Here is a 19,305-nt window from a genome sequence, read left to right as displayed (position 1 = left end):
TATAAAATAAATTGAATAATTTATAGTCCTTTCTTAATATGAATATGAAACAATAACTAAGAAATAATAGAATTTATTACGCAGAACACATTCGGATAACTTGTTTTTCGGCCCGGATTGTATACACTGCAACACATCCTGACAGCTGATTGGACTTGTGAATACGTACGTGTACATTTCGCGTCAATTTTTGTTGCTTTGAGCTACAATCGCGTTTCATTATCACATCAATTTTTTAAAATAATATTGTTAATTTTGTGAGTCTTCATGGCGACGTTACTAAACGAACTAAAGCTCCGCGTGAGGGAGTTAGAGAACGAACTAATCAAATGTAGGCAAAAGCAATGCGCAGCTGAGCAGCTCTACAGACCCAAAATTGAAAAGATGAGCGCCGAAGTTGTTGATTCCAACCCTTACAGGTAATATTTTGTCATTATAATATTTGTTTTATTATCATTTAGGGGTGCCGCGCCCTTTGAGAGACTGGTGACTCATTCGATCTTATTTTTTTGCTGTCCTTGCAGTCGCCTGATGGCTTTGAAGAGAATGGGCATCGTGGATAATTATGAGGCAACTAAACCTAATTTCCCCTGCAATCGTTGTTTTTCTTAGATTGACGGAAATAGACGTCCAATCCTTGTGTCTGTAAGAGGATGTCAGCCACAATGAATTGGACGTCCATCACTGTCAATGGTAGCCAGGTTAGGATAAACGTTATGGTATTAATTTTAAATGTGTTACAGAGCATCCGGACTTTCGCGGTCGCCGTGGTGGGAGTCGGGGGAGTGGGCAGCGTGACGGCCGAAATGCTCACTAGATGTGGCATTGGTAAGGTAAATAATGCAAAATATTTTTTGGTCAAGATATTACTTACATTTTCAGTGCAGTGCAGCAGAGGGAAGAATGTGAATGTGTCATGTCCATGTTTTTCCAGTTGCTGCTGTTTGATTATGACAAAGTGGAGCTGGCCAACATGAACCGACTCTTCTTCCAGCCTCATCAGGCTGGACTTAGTAAGGTGGAGGCTGCAGAACACACACTAAGGTAGCACTTCATAACATCTTATAAAATAAAATGTAAAAAATGCATATATAGTTTCCTTACTTGCTTCATCTCATCATTTGTGGCTTGCAGAAACATCAATCCGGACGTGTCATTTGAGACCCACAACTACAACATCACCACCCTGGACAATTTCAATCACTTCATGGAACGTTTAAGGTGACCTTTTCCCTCTATTTTGGACAACGAGCAGTTTCCTAATGTTTCCTGTCTTCTCAGTCACGGAGGCCTAAAAGATGGCAAGCCCGTGGATTTAGTTCTGAGCTGCGTGGACAACTTTGAGGCCCGCATGGCCATCAATACGGTAAGAATGACAATCAGCGTCAAGATGTTTTACATAGATTTACCCGTGTCTTCCTTGTGAAGGCCTGCAATGAAATGGGACAAACATGGATGGAGTCCGGGGTCAGCGAGAACGCCGTGTCGGGACACATACAACTCATCAATCCAGGAGAAACTGCGTGCTTTGCTGTAAATAACACACAATAAAAAGCAAATAATGCAATTTAAAAAGATAATAAGTAGTTAGAACCTGTTTTTCCGTAGTGCGCGCCTCCTCTGGTGGTGGCGGCCAACATCGATGAGAAGACCCTGAAAAGGGAAGGCGTGTGCGCCGCCAGCTTGCCCACCACGATGGGCGTCGTCGCTGGTATCCTCGTCCAAAATGTCCTCAAGTAAGTGCTATACACACATGCAACAAAAATCTGGATTCCCACGTGTCATCAATTCTATTTTGTTAGAGTCTCCAGAATTGTATTTTCACAAAAATATTTGAAGTTATTACTGAAAGCAAGTTAAATTGAATTCCAGTATTATTATTTTTTGCTTCTAAATTCAAAATATAACTTTTCGTGTTTGGTTTTTGTCATTTTCTTTTTCCTAATTGAAGACTTTAATATTTAAATGACATAAGTAAAGTTAGTTTTTTGGGAGTACCAATTTAACAGACAATATGCTAATCTGGATTTTTTAAATGATTTTTTTTGCCATGTAAACATGACATTGTCAACATTCCAGGTATTTGTTAAAGTTTGGGCGTGTCAGCTACTACCTGGGCTACAACGCCATGCAGGACTTCTTCCCCAGCATGTCTATGAAACCCAACCCGCAGTGCAATGACCGCCACTGCAGGATACAGCAGGAAGTGTACAAGGTGACTAGCAACTCCCCGATCGATCTATAATCCCGGATTTACCCCTAATCCATCTCCGTGTTCCCCCAGGCGAAGGAAGCGGAGCGACCTAAAGTGGAGGAGGTCCAGGAAGAAGAAGAAGAGGTGGTTCACGAGGAGAACGAATGGGGAATTGAACTTGTTTCAGAGGATGCCAACGAGGACACGCAGGCATCAGCGGCTAGTGTTCCCGACCTCCCTGAAGGCATCAGAGTTGCATACACCATCCCCGCTTCGGTCAGTTCGCAGCCGATGGTTATTCTTAAGGTTTGAATGTTGTCAATTGATCGCTTTCTTCTTTTGGAAGCAGAATAAAGGCGACGGCGAGATGGTGGAAGAGACGGAGCAGAGCCTGGAGGAACTGATGGCTCAGATGAAAAAGTTGTAAAATGCAAAGCACTTGGAATCATCATGGCATATGTTGAATGGCATCAATAAAGACCAACAAAAAAAGAAGCTGAATGCATGAAAATTGTCGCCGTGCTTCTATAAGATTGTAATCTTCTCAATAAAGTATTTATTAGCACATGGAATATCAAGTGCCGTTTCACTTTTACACATAATGTAAATAGAAAAGCAAAGTCACATAGTGCAATTGCACTATCTTTGTATAATAAAAAATAATTGTCTGCATCATCAAGTGCTTCAATAGAGGAATTACTAGACATAGAATTTCCACTTTTTGAAATTAAAGGAGTAACCAAAATAGAATCATTTATAAAATTAGAATATCTAAATTGTAAAATATAATATATTGTAGTACTGCAGTAAACAAAAATATTTTGGGGGGGCTTCACAATGTTGCAGTGTAAATAAATCATCTTGAAAAATCTATATGTCCATAAAAGGACTATTCTGAACATAAAATAACCATTTGGCTAAGTTACATCTTTCACAAAATATTTTGACACATTAATACTGTTTTTCTATTAACTGTTCCAAGTTTCCAGGTAGGCAAATAGAAGTTCTATTCATAATTTGTACCTACATGTGTGCAAATATTATTTCCCAAGGATTGCAGCATACCTGCATGTTAGTGGGTTGGGGTCACCTGGGACTATAAGGGAGGGGGGCGGGTCCTCTTACGCAGAACGTGTCGGCACTGGACGAGTGACGAGAAGGCGCGTTCCCGCACGCCAGCGATGGCTCCGCCTCCTTGATCTCCATGGCGCGTTTGTACAACTCGGCCGCCGTTTCGAAGTCGCCTTCCTCGTAGCTGCAAAAAGGAGGAAGTTCGACTGTTGGTTCTTGTTTTACTGCCACTTATTCATTAGGAAATGAAATGCAAAATTTATTTTAGTCTTCATTTTAAAGTGTGGTCTTATCAAATGCACACAGGCTTTTTCAAATACATTTAAAAGTTAGCAGCTGCAAAATAAATGTCATTTTCGTGATTATAAAATACAAACACTACCATCATTTGTCTTTTATTTGATACAATGTTTCTGAGGTGACTTACCTAAGCACGGCCAGGTTCTTGAGCGTCTCCCCAACGCGAGGATGCGAGCGTCCCAGACTGTCTTCGTAGACTTTGAGCGCTCGCTTGTAAAGAGGCGACGCTTCGCTGTGTTTCTTCTGAAAAAAAAAACCATCATTACACACACATTTAGAAAATGAGATAACCGTAATTGGCCTGAGTGGTCACCAGCTGGCAGTAGATGACGGCCAGATTAACCAACGCCGTGGCGACGCTGGGATGTTTGGGCCCAAAACTCTTTTCCCGAATGTCCAGCGAGAGCTCGTACAAGGGGACGGCTTTCTCCAACTTCCCCTGCAACGCATTTGACGTCGTTAGCTGGACATTGGAAGACCAGATGATTGACAGCACCTCACCCTGCGTTTATAGAGCATGGCCAAGTGTTTGAGCGTGTACGCCAGCGAGGGGTGATCCGGAGAGAGGGCCCTCTTGCGAATATCCAACGCCCTCTCGTACATATCCTCCGCCGCTTCGTAGTCTCGCCGCTCCGTGTGGAGCGCCGCCAGGTTGTTGAGGGACTGCGCGCAGTCGGGGTGCTCGGGGCCCAGGACGCGCTGGCGCATCTCCAGCGAGCGCGTGAGGAAGACTTTGGCCGCGCTGGTGGGGACGTGACGTGAAATAGACGTGATGCGGCCGAAAAGCAACGGGGGAAATGATGAGACTTACTCCAGGTTGTTTTGGAGGTAGTAGAGCACGCCCAGTTCGTTGAGGGTCCGGGCGCAGTCGGCAGAGTCCGTGGCGAGGGTGAGCTCTTCAAGCTGGAGGGCTCGGCGACGCAGTAACGTGAAGCCGTACTGGAGTGAAAGGAAAAGTATAGTTGTTAGTCTAGTTGCTGGTAATGTGGTCGTCACAACTTTCTATTCACCATATGGCCTTTCTGACGAGCCGTTTTTTGCCTAATCTTCATGGACCGCTTCCGGAGTTTCTCCGCTTGTTCGTACCTGATGAAAATAAGGCAGAAGACTTCATTTGAACAATGATTATAACGTCCGAGGGCTAGCATAAGTAGCATTAGTGTGGCCTACGAGTATTCTGTCATGGGCAATAAAAATTGTAAACAAATGATTTATGTGAAATTAAATTTGGATGAAAAACAAAAAAAATATGTAGAAAAAAAAGAATCAAATGTGTGGGCAGTTTTACTGTATGTAGATGTATATGTGAATAACTAACAAAAACTAAATCATTTTAAAAGACTAAAACTAATTGAAAGGATTGTAAAGAATCTAAAAATATCAAAACAAAACAAAAAAATGTGGTCCGTTACATTTTGCTCTCGGAATTATTTTGTTTTGTTGTCCTTTTGTGAATCTCTTATAGCTTTACTGATCTTAAACTATTTTTTTTTCTAGAAAAACTAGTTAACCAAAGTGAATGAACAACATTTTTGTGGAGAATTCTTGATACAGTCAATTCAACTCCAGCAAGCCCCCCAAAAATTGAGTTTGAGCCCCCTGCTAACCTGCAGCCAAGCCGACATACTTGTTTTGCTTCTGATAAAGCACGGCGAGGGACTCCAACTCTCGCGCCACGCTGCCATGCTCGGCTCCGTACGCGTTCTCGCTGATGTCCAGCGCCTGCTTGTACAGCTGCTCGGCGTTGCCGTATTTCTTCCACTGAACGTACACGGCAGCGAGCTGGTGCAGGGAGCACGCCACGCTGGGATGGTCGGGGTCCAGGGCGGTCTCTCGAATCTCCAGAGATCTCTGGAGAGGAGCCACAGCCTAACAAAGAAAAGGTGGTGTAGTATTCTACTTATAACAAAGCGTTTTTAACTCATTAAAAAAAGGACCGGCACCTGACTGGGTAAGCCCAGGTCTTTAAGGAAACGTCCCAAAGTCTCGTACAAGTTGGCCAGCTTGGTCATGCTGTCCTCGCTTTCGCAGTTCTTCTCGTAGTGCTTCAGCGAGTCAAAGTACTCGGTGGCCATGGAGCTTTTGTCCTTGCCCACATATTGCCAGTAGGCTAGCAGCTCGGAGAAATGACCCCTGAAGATAACAGAATGGTTTATTGCAAATGAAACAGACTTCAACGGATGGCATTGCGGCGCTTGTCGGCAAACACACAAACCTCTTGTACAAGTTCTGAGAGACAAACAGGTTCAAGAGGCTCGTTTGCAGTTTGCTGCGGTCTTCCTGCTGCTGGAACAACCACGGCAGCTCGTCCGCGACACGCCACGTTACACGATCGTGACTACGATAAGAGCACATCCAATTGAATGAATGTCGTCAAACAGACTAAAATTGGAGAAAATTGCGTTTGGCGCAAATGGCAAAGATGGTTGTCTGGCTGTACCTGAGTTGCTGGCTGAAGTAGTGGATCAGTTTCTCTCTGTAAGTGGCGCAACTGCGTTCTCCGCTTAGAAACTCCAATTTAACGGCTTCCCGCGCCTGGTAACGCACAAATAGAATAAAGTGAGTGTGAGTTTTATCCTCTTTCTTCAAGAGTCAATTTTGTTCTCACTAACTAAAAACGTAACCTCTGTTTGGTTGAGATCAGGTGATCCAATGTTGGGCATTTTAAAATGTTAAAACTCTTTGTTATAGTGGTTCTCAAACTTTTTCACTACAGCATTTTCCAAATATATGCCACCATTTTTTATGGTTTGGCTGGGGCTTGCTAGTTAATGTCAGGTCACCTGTTAACACTTTCAATGTGAACAATATGAACCGCCCAATGGGGTTCAGGTACCTGCAGATGCTGGAATCGGATGAGGCCGCAGTGGAGCGTGACCACGCAGAGTCTGCTCAAACCACACAACATGGACGCCAGCACTGGAAATTCCAACTCCGGGAAAAGATCAAGAAGTTCCGATTCGCTCACTCCATTGTGGCTGCAATACACCAGGCAGAGTATCTAACCCGAGAGAAAACCCCCAAAATTAAAGTAGTGTTCAGTCATTAACCTTTGGAGCTATTGACCACTAATAAGTCCATCACCTCTTTCATAATGTGTCGCTGTCTGTCCGAGCTGAGAGAGTCCAGAGTCATGTTGAGTGCCAGGCGGTAGAGAGACAAGGTGTCGTGACACTGCAAGCACTGTTCCAGATTCTTCTCAAAGGACCATCCACTGCTGAAGGAGGGAAACAAGATATCTGGTTCTCCTCCCTGAATTCACTCAATACAAAGACAAGACAAAAGAACCTGGTGCTGATCCTGGCGAGCAGTGTGACATATAAAGCGTTGCAGGTCGACGCCGAGCGGCAGTGGCGTTCCAACTTCTTTTCCTGGAAAACAAAAACTCAAATCATTCCTGTGCTCCTGCACGGTTGACTTGCTCAGACCTGATCCTTGACGAGTTGTATGTCCACGTTTAGGCACTCTGCGGTCACCACACTTCTGACCTCCCTGGGACTCAGCGGATCCAAGTGAAGAGTGGGCCACAACCTCCACGCTTGAGGACACGTCTCCACGTTAACAGACACGACCACTCTGACGTTGACGGGCAGCGGGTCGATCAACCACTTCATGTTTCGTTCTGCTTGCTAAAAGAACATCATGAAGAAAAAAATCTATTCCAAAGGGAAATTGTACTACCGAAGTTCCCGTTACCTGAATTTGATCAATGGAGTCTATGATAATAATAATGTTGCCCTGATGGCGCCCCGAGAGCCTCTCCAGCCAACGCGGAAACTCCTCCAGAATCTTGCTGGGCTCCATGGACAAGCCCGAAATGGACCAGAAGTGTTGTAAAAGCTACAGTGCGCCAGTCAGACAACAAACTGAGCAGGTTGCCAGACAATTTGAAAGAATAAACACCGTATTTTCACGACTATAAGGCGCACATAAGTCTTAAATTTTCTCCAAAATAGACAGGGCGCCTTATAATCCAGTGCGCTTTATATATGGACCAATACTAAAAATGTTATCGCGATAAAATAAAATAAATCAGTCGATAGGGTACACCATCCTATACAGCTCTCACAACTACGGCAAACAGCCCCCGACTCAACTATTTTTCCCGTAGAAAAAGTACTGGGCAGTGATTGCTGGGATATATATAGTTCTTTTGTCAATACACCCAGTATGACAGCAAACACACTAATTTGGTGCTCACCGTCATGAAATAATGACGCGAGTACATTGTAAAATGGCTAAATAAAGTACAACTGAACTCAGTTTTGCTTCCTTTGCTTTTTTAAAAACGTGTTTTTGGCGTGTAGGTGTAGTGTGTATGTTTTGCCATGCCTGGTTGCGTCCATAAAAACGGTGCGTCCTTTGTGTGTAAAATACAGAAATAGCACTCGTTATTGACACTGCGGCTAAAAATACGATGCGCTGTATAGTCGTGAAAATACGGTAGTCAAAAAGGGATCTCTTACTTTAACCGTGAGGCGCTTGATGATGAGGACGGGCTCAGAACTGGAGGAGAACGGTCGCCCGACAAAATGGTAGAGGAACAAATTGTTGGGGGACTGTTTCTGTTGTAGCTCGATCCTACAGAACAACCCAAATGCTACTACTTTTCCAAGGCTTTATGAGGAAAGAATCAATAACTTCTCACCATTTGGCAAGGAGAAGGGACTTCCCTGAGCCCGGACCACCCGAGACCAACAGTGGCGGCGTCGGAGGGGGGGCGGCGATCATGTCGTTGAGCCGGTCTACGTACTAGAAAAAACACCAGTGTGGAGGTTTAATCTGAAGTGGTGAAGAAGAACTTGGAAGCATGGATGCTCACCTTTTGGAAACCAAGTTGGGAGTTGGTGTTGCCACACGCTTGCTGGTACGACTCCATCTGTTCTTGCTCGTCGTGAAGGTCCCACAAGGCGTCGCTTGAATCTTCCTCGCGACCCTCTTCGATTGCGGAGTCTTTTGGATCGGTGTTTGTTGCTTCCAAACCAAGTAGCTCCTGAAACAGGAAAATTTGCGATATGTTGATCTCCAAAAAATACAATTGACCTTTCGGCCTATCATCTAATGCACATGTGTCAAAGTGGCGGCCCGGGGGCCAAATCCGGCCCGCCGCATAATTTTGCGTGGCCCGGGAAAGTAAATCATGAGTGCTGACTTTCTGTTTTAGGATCAAATTAAAATGAAGAGTATAGATGTATATTAAATTTCCTGATTTTACCCCTTTTAAATAAATAATTGTAATTTTTTAATCCATTTTTTCTGTGTTTTTACTTAAAAAATCATTTTTTTAAATCTAAAAATATATAACAAAAAGCTAAAATAAACATTGTTTTAGATCTATAAAAACGGAATATTCAGGGCTTTTAATCCAGTTCTTTTAATTAATTTATAAAAAAAAATATCTAAATATTATATCTAAAATCGTCCGGCCCACGTGAAATCAAGTTGACGTTAAAGCAGCCCGTGAACCAACCGAGTCTGACACCCCTGATCTAATGTCTGGAAAATGGTCATTGTTTTTCAGCCGCTAGATGGACTTATCCCTGTTTCTCTTTGTTTTCCTTTGGGAGTCTATTTAGTCTGATAATACCTGTTTAGTGAATGCTTACATTTGGCTCACATTCAGCATTAAAAAGGTATTCAGATCCAAAAATATGGCACGCAAGCCTTTTTAGAAATGGAAATACCTGTTTGATGACTTTCTCCAGATGAGCAGAGATGAGCCGGGCCCCGTCTTCAGCAGAACCGCTATGATGTAAAACCTTTGCATATTTGTAATACAAAGAGGTAAGTCACTAAAGGTATGTAGTCTTTCAAATTCATCCTTCAAACAACAGATACATAAAATACACCTTAATTTTAGCAGCCTTGTCCGCAGCGTTGACCCTTTCCAGAAGCTTCCTGGTGGGCCCCGACAGATTTCCATCTCCTTGCGTTCTGAGGTAGAGCACTAACGGGTGGCCATCTGGATTCTTCACAAAAGCCTCCTCACAGTCTTCCACTACTGAGCTGTGACGTCACAAGACCGCCAGGTAAGAGGGGAAACTCAAACTTTGGTCAAGGGCGAAACGTGCTACCTGTTGACGGTGGATTTCAGAAGCAGCACACAAACGGAGCTCCTTTCGATTTCCTGTTTGCGCACCGACGCGAAAGAGGCGGTGGCGTCTTCATAGAAGCAGACGTTCAGGTAGAAATGTCCTAGACCTTCACAAAGCCTCCTCAGCACCGTTGAGTGTTTCTGCATCCAGGAAGATTTTTGAAAGTGATCTTGCAAAAACCAAACTTTATATATAACCTTATATATGATAAACCCAACATTCCCCCCTGTTTATACATTTGCATTCTAATATATAATAATAAACCTTAATAAAGTAAAGCATACTTCATTACAAGCAAATATAATAATGATTATATTTCAAGCACATTTATAATAGTACCCAAAATAACTCCAACACAAACCTTAGTAAAGTGCTCCATTTCAGCTTTTGTCTCCGGTGTAAAAATGAAGTAACAGCGCACCGTGTTGCTCCACAAGGCTTGAGGAACATGAGGGGAGACCTGAAGAAGACTGGCCACTGCCGCATCCCAGTCGTCTACAAGCATTGGATCGATTGTCATTCTCAGAAATGGCAACCAAGTACAATTCACTGACTTACCCCTGCTCACATTGGCAAAGGGACCCTCGACGTCGATGAGGCTGTGGGCGAACTCGGGACCCCGGAACGTCTGCTGGAGCTGCATCATGCTGCCCATAGAGGGCTCACTTCCCAGCACACCCCCAGACCAGTACTCACACTGAGTTCCTGCAGCTAGAGACAAGAAACCCTTTTGAAATTTGCCACGAATGAAACAAGATGGTTCCGTTTAGTTTAGCTTTACCCGTCACAGTCGTTTGGTTATCGTCGGAATCCGAATCATTGGCAGAGTAAACCTGGATGCCCTGAGCTTGCAGTTGTTGCATTTTGGATTCCAAGTCTCTCTTGGCACGTAGGAGGTCCTGGATTTCCTTCTCCTTCGTCTCCCGAAAAATCTGCCAGCGAAAGAACCCAAGACAATAAGGGTGACAGAGAATGTTAGAGTGAATACGGTGTACCTTGAACTGTCTTTTGACTTTATCCCTGTCGTGCTCAAAGGTGGAAGCCCTCTCCATGGCTTGGTACTTAGCCTCCAGGGCGCTCTCTTTCTCTCGCAGGATCTTCTGGTAAGTCTTCTGCAAAGCCTGTAGTCATATGTTCAAGTGAGCGGAACACATCTTGGTGCGACTTGAGTTTTTGGGATACAAGCGATCAGATTTTGATTAGTTTAGCAGCCATTGAGGACGATAGATATCCAATCTGTTGGCTGTGATTATTTGAAAATTGCATGCTTTAAAAAAAGGATACATTTAAAAGCATGCAATTTTCAAATAATCACAGCCAACAGATTGGATATCTATTGTAATAATAATAACATATTTGAATTGAATGTCAACTTAAGTTTGCGACAAACAAACAAAGATCCCATTTACTTTGTACTTTGTGCTTTTGCTTTGTTGTTCTGTCTAATCACCCTCTTGCTACTGCCACAATGAAATTTCCTGAATACGGGATGAATAAAGTTATCCAATCCAATTCTATTCAAATATGTTATTGCTGTTCTAACTCCTTGACTGCCAACAGCAGCACAGTCCAAATGGACTGGAAATCTAGTGCCTTAATGGACATCTATCGTTGTCCTTAGGTTAGTGTAATATATTATTTTAGAAGGTTCTAAAAAACATCAAGCCTTGTTTTGAAATTAGAGAATATAAATCAACTAATCCAGTAGTTGAAGCAGTACAGTAGAAGTACTACAATGAATAATATCACCATGATACTGTAGCGTTATGGTAGAATGAATACCTGCAGCTCAGCCCTCAGCCTTTTATTCTCCTCGTCCAGTTTGGCTTCCTTCTTCTGCATGGACGTGATCTCGTTATTTTTGCTCACGCGAAAGATCTCGTACTCTTTCCGAAGCCGTTCGTACTCGGCCGCGTACTCGAGATCCACGGATCCCGTCGACTTGAAGCTGGCCCCGATCACCCGAGGTCCCCGGCGGAAGGAGCTGCGCAAAAGCCGGGCTTTGGGCTTCACCTCCACGGGGATCTCGCATGCCTCACCGCCCTCTCCCCCGTAGCCGTCTTCGATCACCTCCCCGGGGCTGACGAGGGAGGATGCCGTGCCCATGGTGGCTAAAGCCCCCTGCTCGCCTTTTTACAGGAGTAGCGTCCGATTTTTTGCTGTAAAAATGTCATCAAAATAAGTCTTGCCGCACAAAAACAAACCATCAAGATGCTGCATGCTAGTTAGGAACTAGCGATTCCAATCTGTTGCTGGTTTACATCGTCAACGTATTGCAAGTGAAGCTAGCGAATTAAAAGTAAAGTCCCATGGAAAGAAACAGTTTAAGAGATGATAAGTTATTTGTTTTATCCACACGATCATGTTCGATCGTGTCACGTGCGAAAAGTTTGGCTACTTTCGACACACGTAATTAGCATCCCTTCACAGCTTCTTCCTGGCTGCCTTGGTAATAAGGAGTGGCTACGGAACGCCATGAGGGACAAATCAGAAGATTATTTTTTTGTATAAAGGTCGTAACAAAACCCGAAACGGCTGGCAAATATGCAAGATTATCAGTTATTTTCTCATAGCCCAGAAAATAAGGTAGATCAAGAACCCCCAAAAGTGATTTCTATACAGTACATCACAGGTGTCAAAGTGGCGGCCCGGGGGCCAAATCTGGCCCGCAGCATCATTTTGTGTGGCCCGGGAAAGTAAATCACAACTTTCTGTTTTAGGATCAAATTAAAATGACAGATATAGATGTATTAAATTTCCTGATTTTCCCCTTTTTAAATCAATATTTAGAATTTTTTAATCCATTTTTTTCTGTTTTCAGTTCAAAAATCATTTTGTAAAATCTAAAAATATATAAAAATATTTTCTGTTTTCCACTTTAATATGGAATGTAAAGAAAAATGTGGTTTCCTTTTGAAATCGATTAAAAAAGATTTTCCCTTAATAAGAAAAAAAGCTCAAATAAACAGTTTTAGATCTATAAAAAAACGGAATATTCAAGGATTTTGATCTAGTTCTTTTAATCCATTTATAAAAAAAATATCTAAAATGGTCCGGCCCAGATGAAACCGAATTGACGTTAATGCGGCCCGCGAACCCCTGACACCCTTGCAGTACACTATATATATATATATATATATATATATATATATATATATACATACATACATATATATATATATATATATATATATATATACATACATATATATATATATATATATATATATATATATAATGGTATTTTGTGTTCTGTTCAATAACACACAACACTTCCTTTTCTTTTAACCTTTTAATCAGAAAATCCAAATACAGAAGCTTGTATTCCAGCAAGAGTAGACAACCTATTTCCTTTATTAAAATAACAAACAAAAAAGATGTGATGATCAACCAGCCTATTTAGTCAAATGCATTTTCTAAAAGGTTGCCTACCCCTGCCTTAAGCAAGCTGCTGCTACTCGACATGGCGATATGACTTAAAGCTTTACAAAAACAAAACAAAAATGCGAAAAAAAATATTTACATGGTCCGTCTGTGCAAACATTTTATTTTTACACTACTCTCCTAAAGTATTTGATGGATAGGCATGCATACATAAACTTTGGTGTGTTAACAAAACTACTTATTGGAGAAGCATCTACTGTATGTACACGCTGTTTTGATTTGTTTTTAGTACATTTTCCACAACATACAATACACGAGTGCGTTTTTCCCCTTAAATTTCCCCCAAAAGCGGACCCACTTTGGCAAATAAGCAGACTTTTGTTATCGGTCAGCGTGTAGACCCCATTTCTATTGCCCTCCCCCAAATATTGGCAGTTGAGACGCATTAATTTTTATGAGAAAATACTCGGTCTGTATACAAGGCATTTACAAGGGTGAATAAACATTGACGGATTAAATATGCTACACTTATCCAAAGCTCTGGTACGAAAAATAAAACAATCTGTACACCGTTTGTAATATAATACATCTGATTCTAACGTAGTATCTCCTTTCACACTGGCTCTACAATTTTACGCGGCTAAATACTAAATGAGGACAAACAGACTAAATGGGGAGAGAAGGCCGATACGAGATCCATTTGGGAAATTGTGCTCGTAAAGCCAATTTTTTTCTCCCGTCTTGTTGCGTCGAAAGCAATTTTCGACCAAAAAATAACACGCTAACATCTTTGACTATTCCCACATTATACAGAACTTGGGTATGAGACTGACCTATTAATTTTACACATTTGAAGTTCCTATTAGAGCTGTAACAGAGGCTGGAACCGCTCTGGGAAAATCAATGGTAACAAGATGAAAACGGAGCATCAGTACTGATAATAATATTTTTTTTTAATGCTTGCTGGTTCTGTTTATTAATTATTGCATTGCTAATAACTGACAACATCATCACAGCTAAATAATGCTTACATTTTGGCTATATGTGATGTGAAAATCTGTTTGGGTGTAGTTAGCACAGTTCTGGGGTCGAGGGTTCCATCCCAGGTCGGTCCTCACTGTGTGAAATTTGCGTGGGTTTTCTCCGGGTACTCCGGTTTCCTTCCACATGCCTGAAACATGCATGGTAAGCTGCTAAAGCACTATGAATTGTGTGGGTGTAAATGGTTGTCCATCTCCTTGTGCCCTGTGATTGGCCGGCCACCGATTCAGGGTGTCCTCTGCCTGGTCCCCATAGTTGGCTCCAGCACCCCCCTTGCGCGGATAAGCGTTTCGGAAAAATGAATGAATGTATGAAAAATGGGCTAATTGCAAGATGTGTAAAGTTTTAGCTTCTTGAAATGAGGAAAATGATTTTTGACCAATTTGTTGTAAAACGTCAACATCTGTTACAGCTCTGATGTGACTATTTTGCACTTTCTGAAAGAAGATGGATAGAGTTTTAAACAGCACGAAAGCCCACATTGCAAGTGACTGAATCACTTCCAACTTGCACAGTAAAAGATGCCTTGCTCTACAAGAGGTGTTTGGGGGGGCCGCAGAGGGCAAGCGGTAGGGGGGGGAGACGGCGCAGGGACTAAGACTGGAACTAGTCCTTAGCCGACGAGGCTGTCGGTATGCAGGATTTCCCGCTGCTGCCGTTGTGGGACCTGTAGCTGGTGAAGCTGGGAGTGTGTATGGTGCGGATGCTCTTCCCACCCGGGCCCAAAGGGGATAGAGGGGAGGGGGAGGGGGTGGAGGAGGAGGAGGAAGAAGAGCAGGAGAAGGAGGAAGAGTGCGCTCGACCGTTGGGGGTCTGCGAGGAGAAGGAGAGAGCTTTAGCCGTGTGTTGCGAGGGGGGCTTCAGGGAGCCATTGCACAGGGAGGGGATGTGAGAGGAGGGCAGGGAAGCCGAGCGAGTGCTGTGGGGGTGCGGGTGAGGGTGCGGGTGAGGGTGCGGGAGGGAGGACTTGGAGGAGGACGGGTTAGTGGGATTAGCCGCGTCTGAGCCGCCTTTAGTAGCGCTAGGATAAAAAGCGGGGATTTTAGAGACGGGTATAGTGGGAGAAGTAGTTTTATGATCCCCTCCCACTCTTTTAGTACTTCCGTTAGCCTGTGAACAGAGATGCCAAAACACATACTGATTGTCACATTCAAAACAAGTAAGGCAAACAATAAAGATGCAAAAGTCTAAACAAAGAGAAAGAACAACAACAAAAAGTCAGGACTAATGACTACAGAGACACGACACAATGAAAACAATATGTCTACTGGGATTACGTGAAGGAAGAGGCAGCGGGGGTGGGACTTATTCTTGCTTTCACCACAACGCAATGACACCTTGTTTTCGAGACGCTTGAATACAAAGCGATGGGATTACAGAAGGTATTTATTGAATTTGAGAAATCCATTGGTCAAAATTGTTTTTTAAAACATGTAAAATAAATAATTTGGCCATTTCTATAACGGAATTTTGTTGGTATTGTATATTATGAGATTTTTTTCTATGGATACTTTTGTCCCACCCCTACTGAACAGAGACATGTTACCGGGAAACAGGATGCAGCATAGTTAGACCAGAAGGGACATCTCTCCAGCTTCCTTTGTTAGTCAGGAACATCAAGCCCTGCCAAGTGGCTGCAGGAGACGTTTCAGAAGATGCGTGGAAGGTTTTGGGTAAAAAGTTAAGGGTTGTGTGTAAGGGGTGAGAGAGGTGAGAGCAGGCAGGCTGGGGTAAAACATGGGGCCGGCCGGCACTTATCTGCCACGACTGCTTGTGGGAAGACCAGGACGTGGTGGTGAGTGGAGTTTGAGATTTACACAGGAAAAGGAAACAGCTCTCAGTGAGGTTAAGAAGCAATCAAAGTAGTCGTTTCGGGTTGACAAGGGTGCGGGAGGTGTGAAATAGAAACATCCTGGAGGGAAAGGGGAATTGACGGGGGCTTGGCAACACTGTTAGGAACTCAGCTGTGGTGGGAACTGCAGATGCGATGACAACTTTGCAGTTGGGTTCCGCTTTGCTTTGTCTGCCATTCGTTCCAGTTTTTTTTTTTTTTTACATTTAGTCACCAACACAGTGAAAACCATGAGCAGTGTGGACATGCAGAAGCATACAGTACGAGTGATGTTATGGGGTAACAGTCAAGAGTCAATCATGCCTTTCCTGTCAAAGTCGAAACATCGATAGATCCACATTCCAAAAACTTTGGTACTTTTCCCTCCCATCTTAATGTATAGACGTCTCCCTAACAAAAAAAAACCATTGTCCTCTACCCTATGTAGGTAAGGCCCTACAGTAAAACTACCTGTCGGAACTGCCTTTGCGCGTCCTGCAGTTTTGGCTGTTTTCCTGCTTTGTCAGTAGTAGCCGGCGACTGCCTGGACTTGGCGGACAAAGGGACGGGCATCCGACTAGTGGGGGAAGCGACACTGGTGTTCTGCAGGGGGACCCAAACGAAACAAAAACAGAAATGAAACAAAAGAAGGGGAAAAGACAACACAACACAGGAAAAGTGAGTAACCAAGGCACTGATAGTGGTAAAAACCTTGATTGTTAAAACACCAGTGAAAGACCATGCACCAATGTAGAACCTTTACGAGTAACGACACATGCAACCAGGACAAGAAGTGGTTTTGATTATTGATTGCCGAAAACCTTTCAGCAATGAAGGGGTTAGGTAGGGAGTCGACAAAGTGCCACCCCAAAATCATGGTCGGCATGATTGCTTTTGCCTTGTTTGTTGTTGGTATATTTTTGGTTTTTAGAGAAGGAGAAAGCCAAGGTGGACTTTTGGGAGATTTTCCATGGAGTGGATTAATGCTTTTGTCATTTCAGTGGGTAAGGTTGGAGTGAAGGTAGGTTGGAAAGACAAAAGACCCAAAGCCTTGTGGAGCGACAAGAGCTAGAGAGAAACCTGTTGGCTGGTGCCGAGGGCACTGGGGCTAGCGATGTCGGTGGCGGTGCCGGAGGCGCTGGTGGTGGGGATGACTACGGGCCGTGGGAGGAGCACTGGTTTAGTCTTCTTCTGGAAAGAACCTTTGCTGACTAGCTTAAGCGCAGATGCCTTGGAAGTCGGAAGCGAGGCCGTCCTCCTCAACCCAAGCCCTTCGGATACTTTCCCGTTTTCTCCCTTTTTCACCTCGGCGTAAACCGGCTCCTCTGGCGAGGCGGGTCCTATCTCGTTGATGGTGGTCTCCAGCTGCTTTATGGTCTGCTCTAGGCTGTCCAGCGTTTTGTAGGTGTTCTTACGGATCTCGTCGGTTCGGCAGACAGAGTCTGAATTCTGCCTCTTGAGCGGAGTTGGACTCGGGGTCTTGAGGGTTTCCATGGAAGATTTTGAGCGCGAGACCTCGAACCTCTTGGCTTCTTTGTGCTGCTTCACGGTCCCGTCCGATTCCTCCTCGTCCTCGTACACAACCACCTGTAGCGTTTTCTTACCCGACTTGGTGCCCGTGCGAATAGCTTGGGTCAGCGCCGCCAGTTGTTTCTTGGGGAATTTGAACTTGAACTTCTTTTTGCTCTCCTGCCTGACCTCTCCGTTGGACACTACGATGTCCGCCGATTCCGAGATGGACGAGGCGGAGGACGACAGGCTGGCGTGGTCTAGCGCTACTTGAGAAAGCGTGGATCTTTCCCCATCGGCTCTCTCCGGTCCCCCGATGCTCCTGTCCGTGTCCGACTCCTCGCTCTCCTCGTCGATGCGCTCCGCCGCAAGCATCCGGTCGAGCTCTTCTTCGCACTCAAAGACGGTGGAAAGGCGCTTGTACGCCGCACGGATGTCCATGGGTTCGTCGAAAATGATAATGACGGGCTTCTTGTTGAAGGCGTTGTCCAGAGGCATGTTTGGATCTGCCGTATTGTTCCCCACGGTTACGGTCTGAACGTTTCCTTTCTTAGCATTGACCAGTTCCTTGTATTCCCCACAGGAAAGGGCTTGAACCTTGGTGTTAGTAATCATGAAGGCAATGTTGTCTGGTGGAGGAGGTGCTTCTTCCCCTGGTAAATCAGGACTAAGACTCGCCTCTTCATTGGCTTCGTCAAACTCCGATTTTGCTGGCTCGTGCTCTTCGCTTGATAAATTCCTCCGCGGCGGTGGTAGCGGAACGGGTTTTTTCGACGATTCCCTAGCTACCGCTAATGGCGCAGTCTCGGGATTCACATTCTTAGTGGAAGAAACCGACTCCAAGACCAGCTGAGTCTTATTCTCCGTGTGGATTCTGTTCAAGTTCTTCCCCTTTTCTATTTCTGCGTTGGTTTTCAAGGACTCGGAGCGTTTTAGGGGCTTCTTAGGGAGTTTGAATACGGTCAGACCCACAGGTTTGGGGGAAATAGGTGGCGGTGACTTGGGTGGCGGCGATTTGGGTGCCGGCAACTTGGGTGCCGGCGACTTGGCCGGCCGCTGCTCCTGTTGCTGTGGCTGGCCTGGAGAATTGTCATTAACAGTGGCATTTGACACCTGTGATGGAGACTGGGCAGGCTCCCGGTGTTCAGGAGATTCCTCGGTTCCAGAATGGGGCGCTTGCTCTTTTGGAATCTTTCCCGTCACGTAGTATATGACCTGCAAAGTTGGCATTTGATGTTAAAAAGCCCAGAAGTGGCAACGGACTCAAATGAGGAATATTTCAAGACGGTCAGAGACATTCAAAAATGACAAAGAACGTACCCCTTGGCTTTGCCTGGCTGGGGCGTTCCCGTTTTCGTCTGTGTTTGGATCTTTTTCATCCCGTGTGGGCTCTGAGCTCTGCTATGACAATTTAGGAAATTATATCACGATGTAACTGATATGTTAAACCTTTGAGCAATTTCTACTGCGAATTAGAACGAGTATCTACATTTAGAATCTCATTCATTAGACGTTTGTTTTCCATTCATGAACCATCTATGGATTAACTCTCTAAACTGCCGGAGTTGCATTCAGAACTGTGCTAACCTTTATTTATGACGATATTAGAAGTTCAATTGAATATACATTAACAGAGAATTATTTGCAAGATATGTTTTGTGTTGGAAACATGATCCAAGTGATTATTGAAAAACAAACCAAAGTGATGTAAGGAAGCTGAAGACGTGAAGCTGAGGAAATTGAAGCAAAGACGGAAAAAGCGAGGCCACGCAAGAGAAGCATGCGGACTAAGCGACACGGATCTATAGTGAACAAAGTCTGCAGTGATAGGTTTTTTAATCAGAGCACATATTTTGTCTAATTTAGAAATGGTGGTCAAA

General features: G+C 44.0%; 3 protein-coding genes across 18 annotated transcripts in view; 1 reads left to right on the top strand and 2 right to left on the bottom strand.

Moving 5' to 3' along the window:
- Window positions 1-112: 112 nt before the first annotated feature.
- On the top strand, window positions 113-2,766 carry uba5 (ubiquitin-like modifier activating enzyme 5). 2 transcript variants are annotated; one of them, XM_077624357.1, is made up of 11 exons: window positions 113-419; window positions 525-570; window positions 744-833; window positions 935-1,044; window positions 1,135-1,221; window positions 1,282-1,366; window positions 1,429-1,533; window positions 1,609-1,736; window positions 2,080-2,215; window positions 2,285-2,470; window positions 2,544-2,766. In XM_077624357.1, exons 1-11 carry the CDS (start codon window positions 268-270, stop codon window positions 2,619-2,621), a joined length of 1,203 nt encoding a protein of 400 aa, XP_077480483.1. In that variant the 5' UTR covers window positions 113-267; the 3' UTR covers window positions 2,622-2,766. The 2 variants fall into 2 exon arrangements, with proteins under 2 accessions (XP_077480483.1, XP_077480484.1); XM_077624358.1 differs by lacking the exon at window positions 113-419 and having other exon boundaries at window positions 530-570; window positions 744-828.
- nphp3 (nephronophthisis 3) lies at window positions 2,715-12,109 on the bottom strand. Of its 2 annotated transcripts, none has more exons than XM_077624353.1 (26): window positions 11,443-12,109; window positions 10,656-10,781; window positions 10,442-10,592; window positions 10,219-10,371; window positions 10,022-10,155; window positions 9,640-9,800; window positions 9,415-9,571; window positions 9,250-9,324; window positions 8,388-8,558; window positions 8,214-8,317; window positions 8,032-8,146; window positions 7,262-7,405; window positions 6,994-7,194; window positions 6,854-6,936; window positions 6,650-6,782; window positions 6,402-6,566; window positions 6,006-6,100; window positions 5,781-5,903; window positions 5,509-5,698; window positions 5,193-5,434; window positions 4,576-4,651; window positions 4,377-4,504; window positions 4,067-4,307; window positions 3,879-4,004; window positions 3,693-3,808; window positions 2,715-3,449 (listed from the first exon to the last, which is right to left on the bottom strand). In XM_077624353.1, the coding sequence occupies exons 1-26, from the start codon at window positions 11,764-11,766 to the stop codon at window positions 3,281-3,283; spliced, it is 3,903 nt and encodes a 1,300-aa protein (XP_077480479.1). In that variant the 5' UTR covers window positions 11,767-12,109; the 3' UTR covers window positions 2,715-3,280. The 2 variants fall into 2 exon arrangements, with proteins under 2 accessions (XP_077480479.1, XP_077480480.1); XM_077624354.1 differs by having other exon boundaries at window positions 6,650-6,779.
- A 2,117-nt stretch (window positions 12,110-14,226) lies between these two features.
- The window catches only part of kiaa1217 (KIAA1217 ortholog), a 57,937-nt gene continuing 52,858 nt past the window's right edge, over window positions 14,227-19,305 (bottom strand). For 11 of the 14 annotated variants that reach the window (XM_077623822.1, XM_077623817.1, XM_077623820.1 and 8 more), the window contains 4 exons: window positions 18,746-18,826; window positions 16,997-18,640; window positions 16,388-16,519; window positions 14,227-15,195 (listed from right to left, as the gene is read on the bottom strand). In XM_077623822.1, coding sequence (XP_077479948.1) covers window positions 14,692-15,195; window positions 16,388-16,519; window positions 16,997-18,640; window positions 18,746-18,826 — 2,361 coding nt within the window. In that variant the 3' untranslated portion in view covers window positions 14,227-14,691. The remainder of the gene's footprint in view (window positions 15,196-16,387; window positions 16,520-16,996; window positions 18,641-18,745; window positions 18,827-19,305) is intronic. The other 3 variants (XM_077623818.1, XM_077623821.1, XM_077623830.1) reach the window with 2 other exon arrangements.

Source organism: Stigmatopora argus, chromosome 17, assembly GCF_051989625.1.
Source record: "Stigmatopora argus isolate UIUO_Sarg chromosome 17, RoL_Sarg_1.0, whole genome shotgun sequence".
In the NCBI taxonomy this organism is placed as follows: domain Eukaryota; kingdom Metazoa; phylum Chordata; class Actinopteri; order Syngnathiformes; family Syngnathidae; genus Stigmatopora; species Stigmatopora argus.
This window is presented reverse-complemented; position numbering and strand designations above follow the sequence as displayed.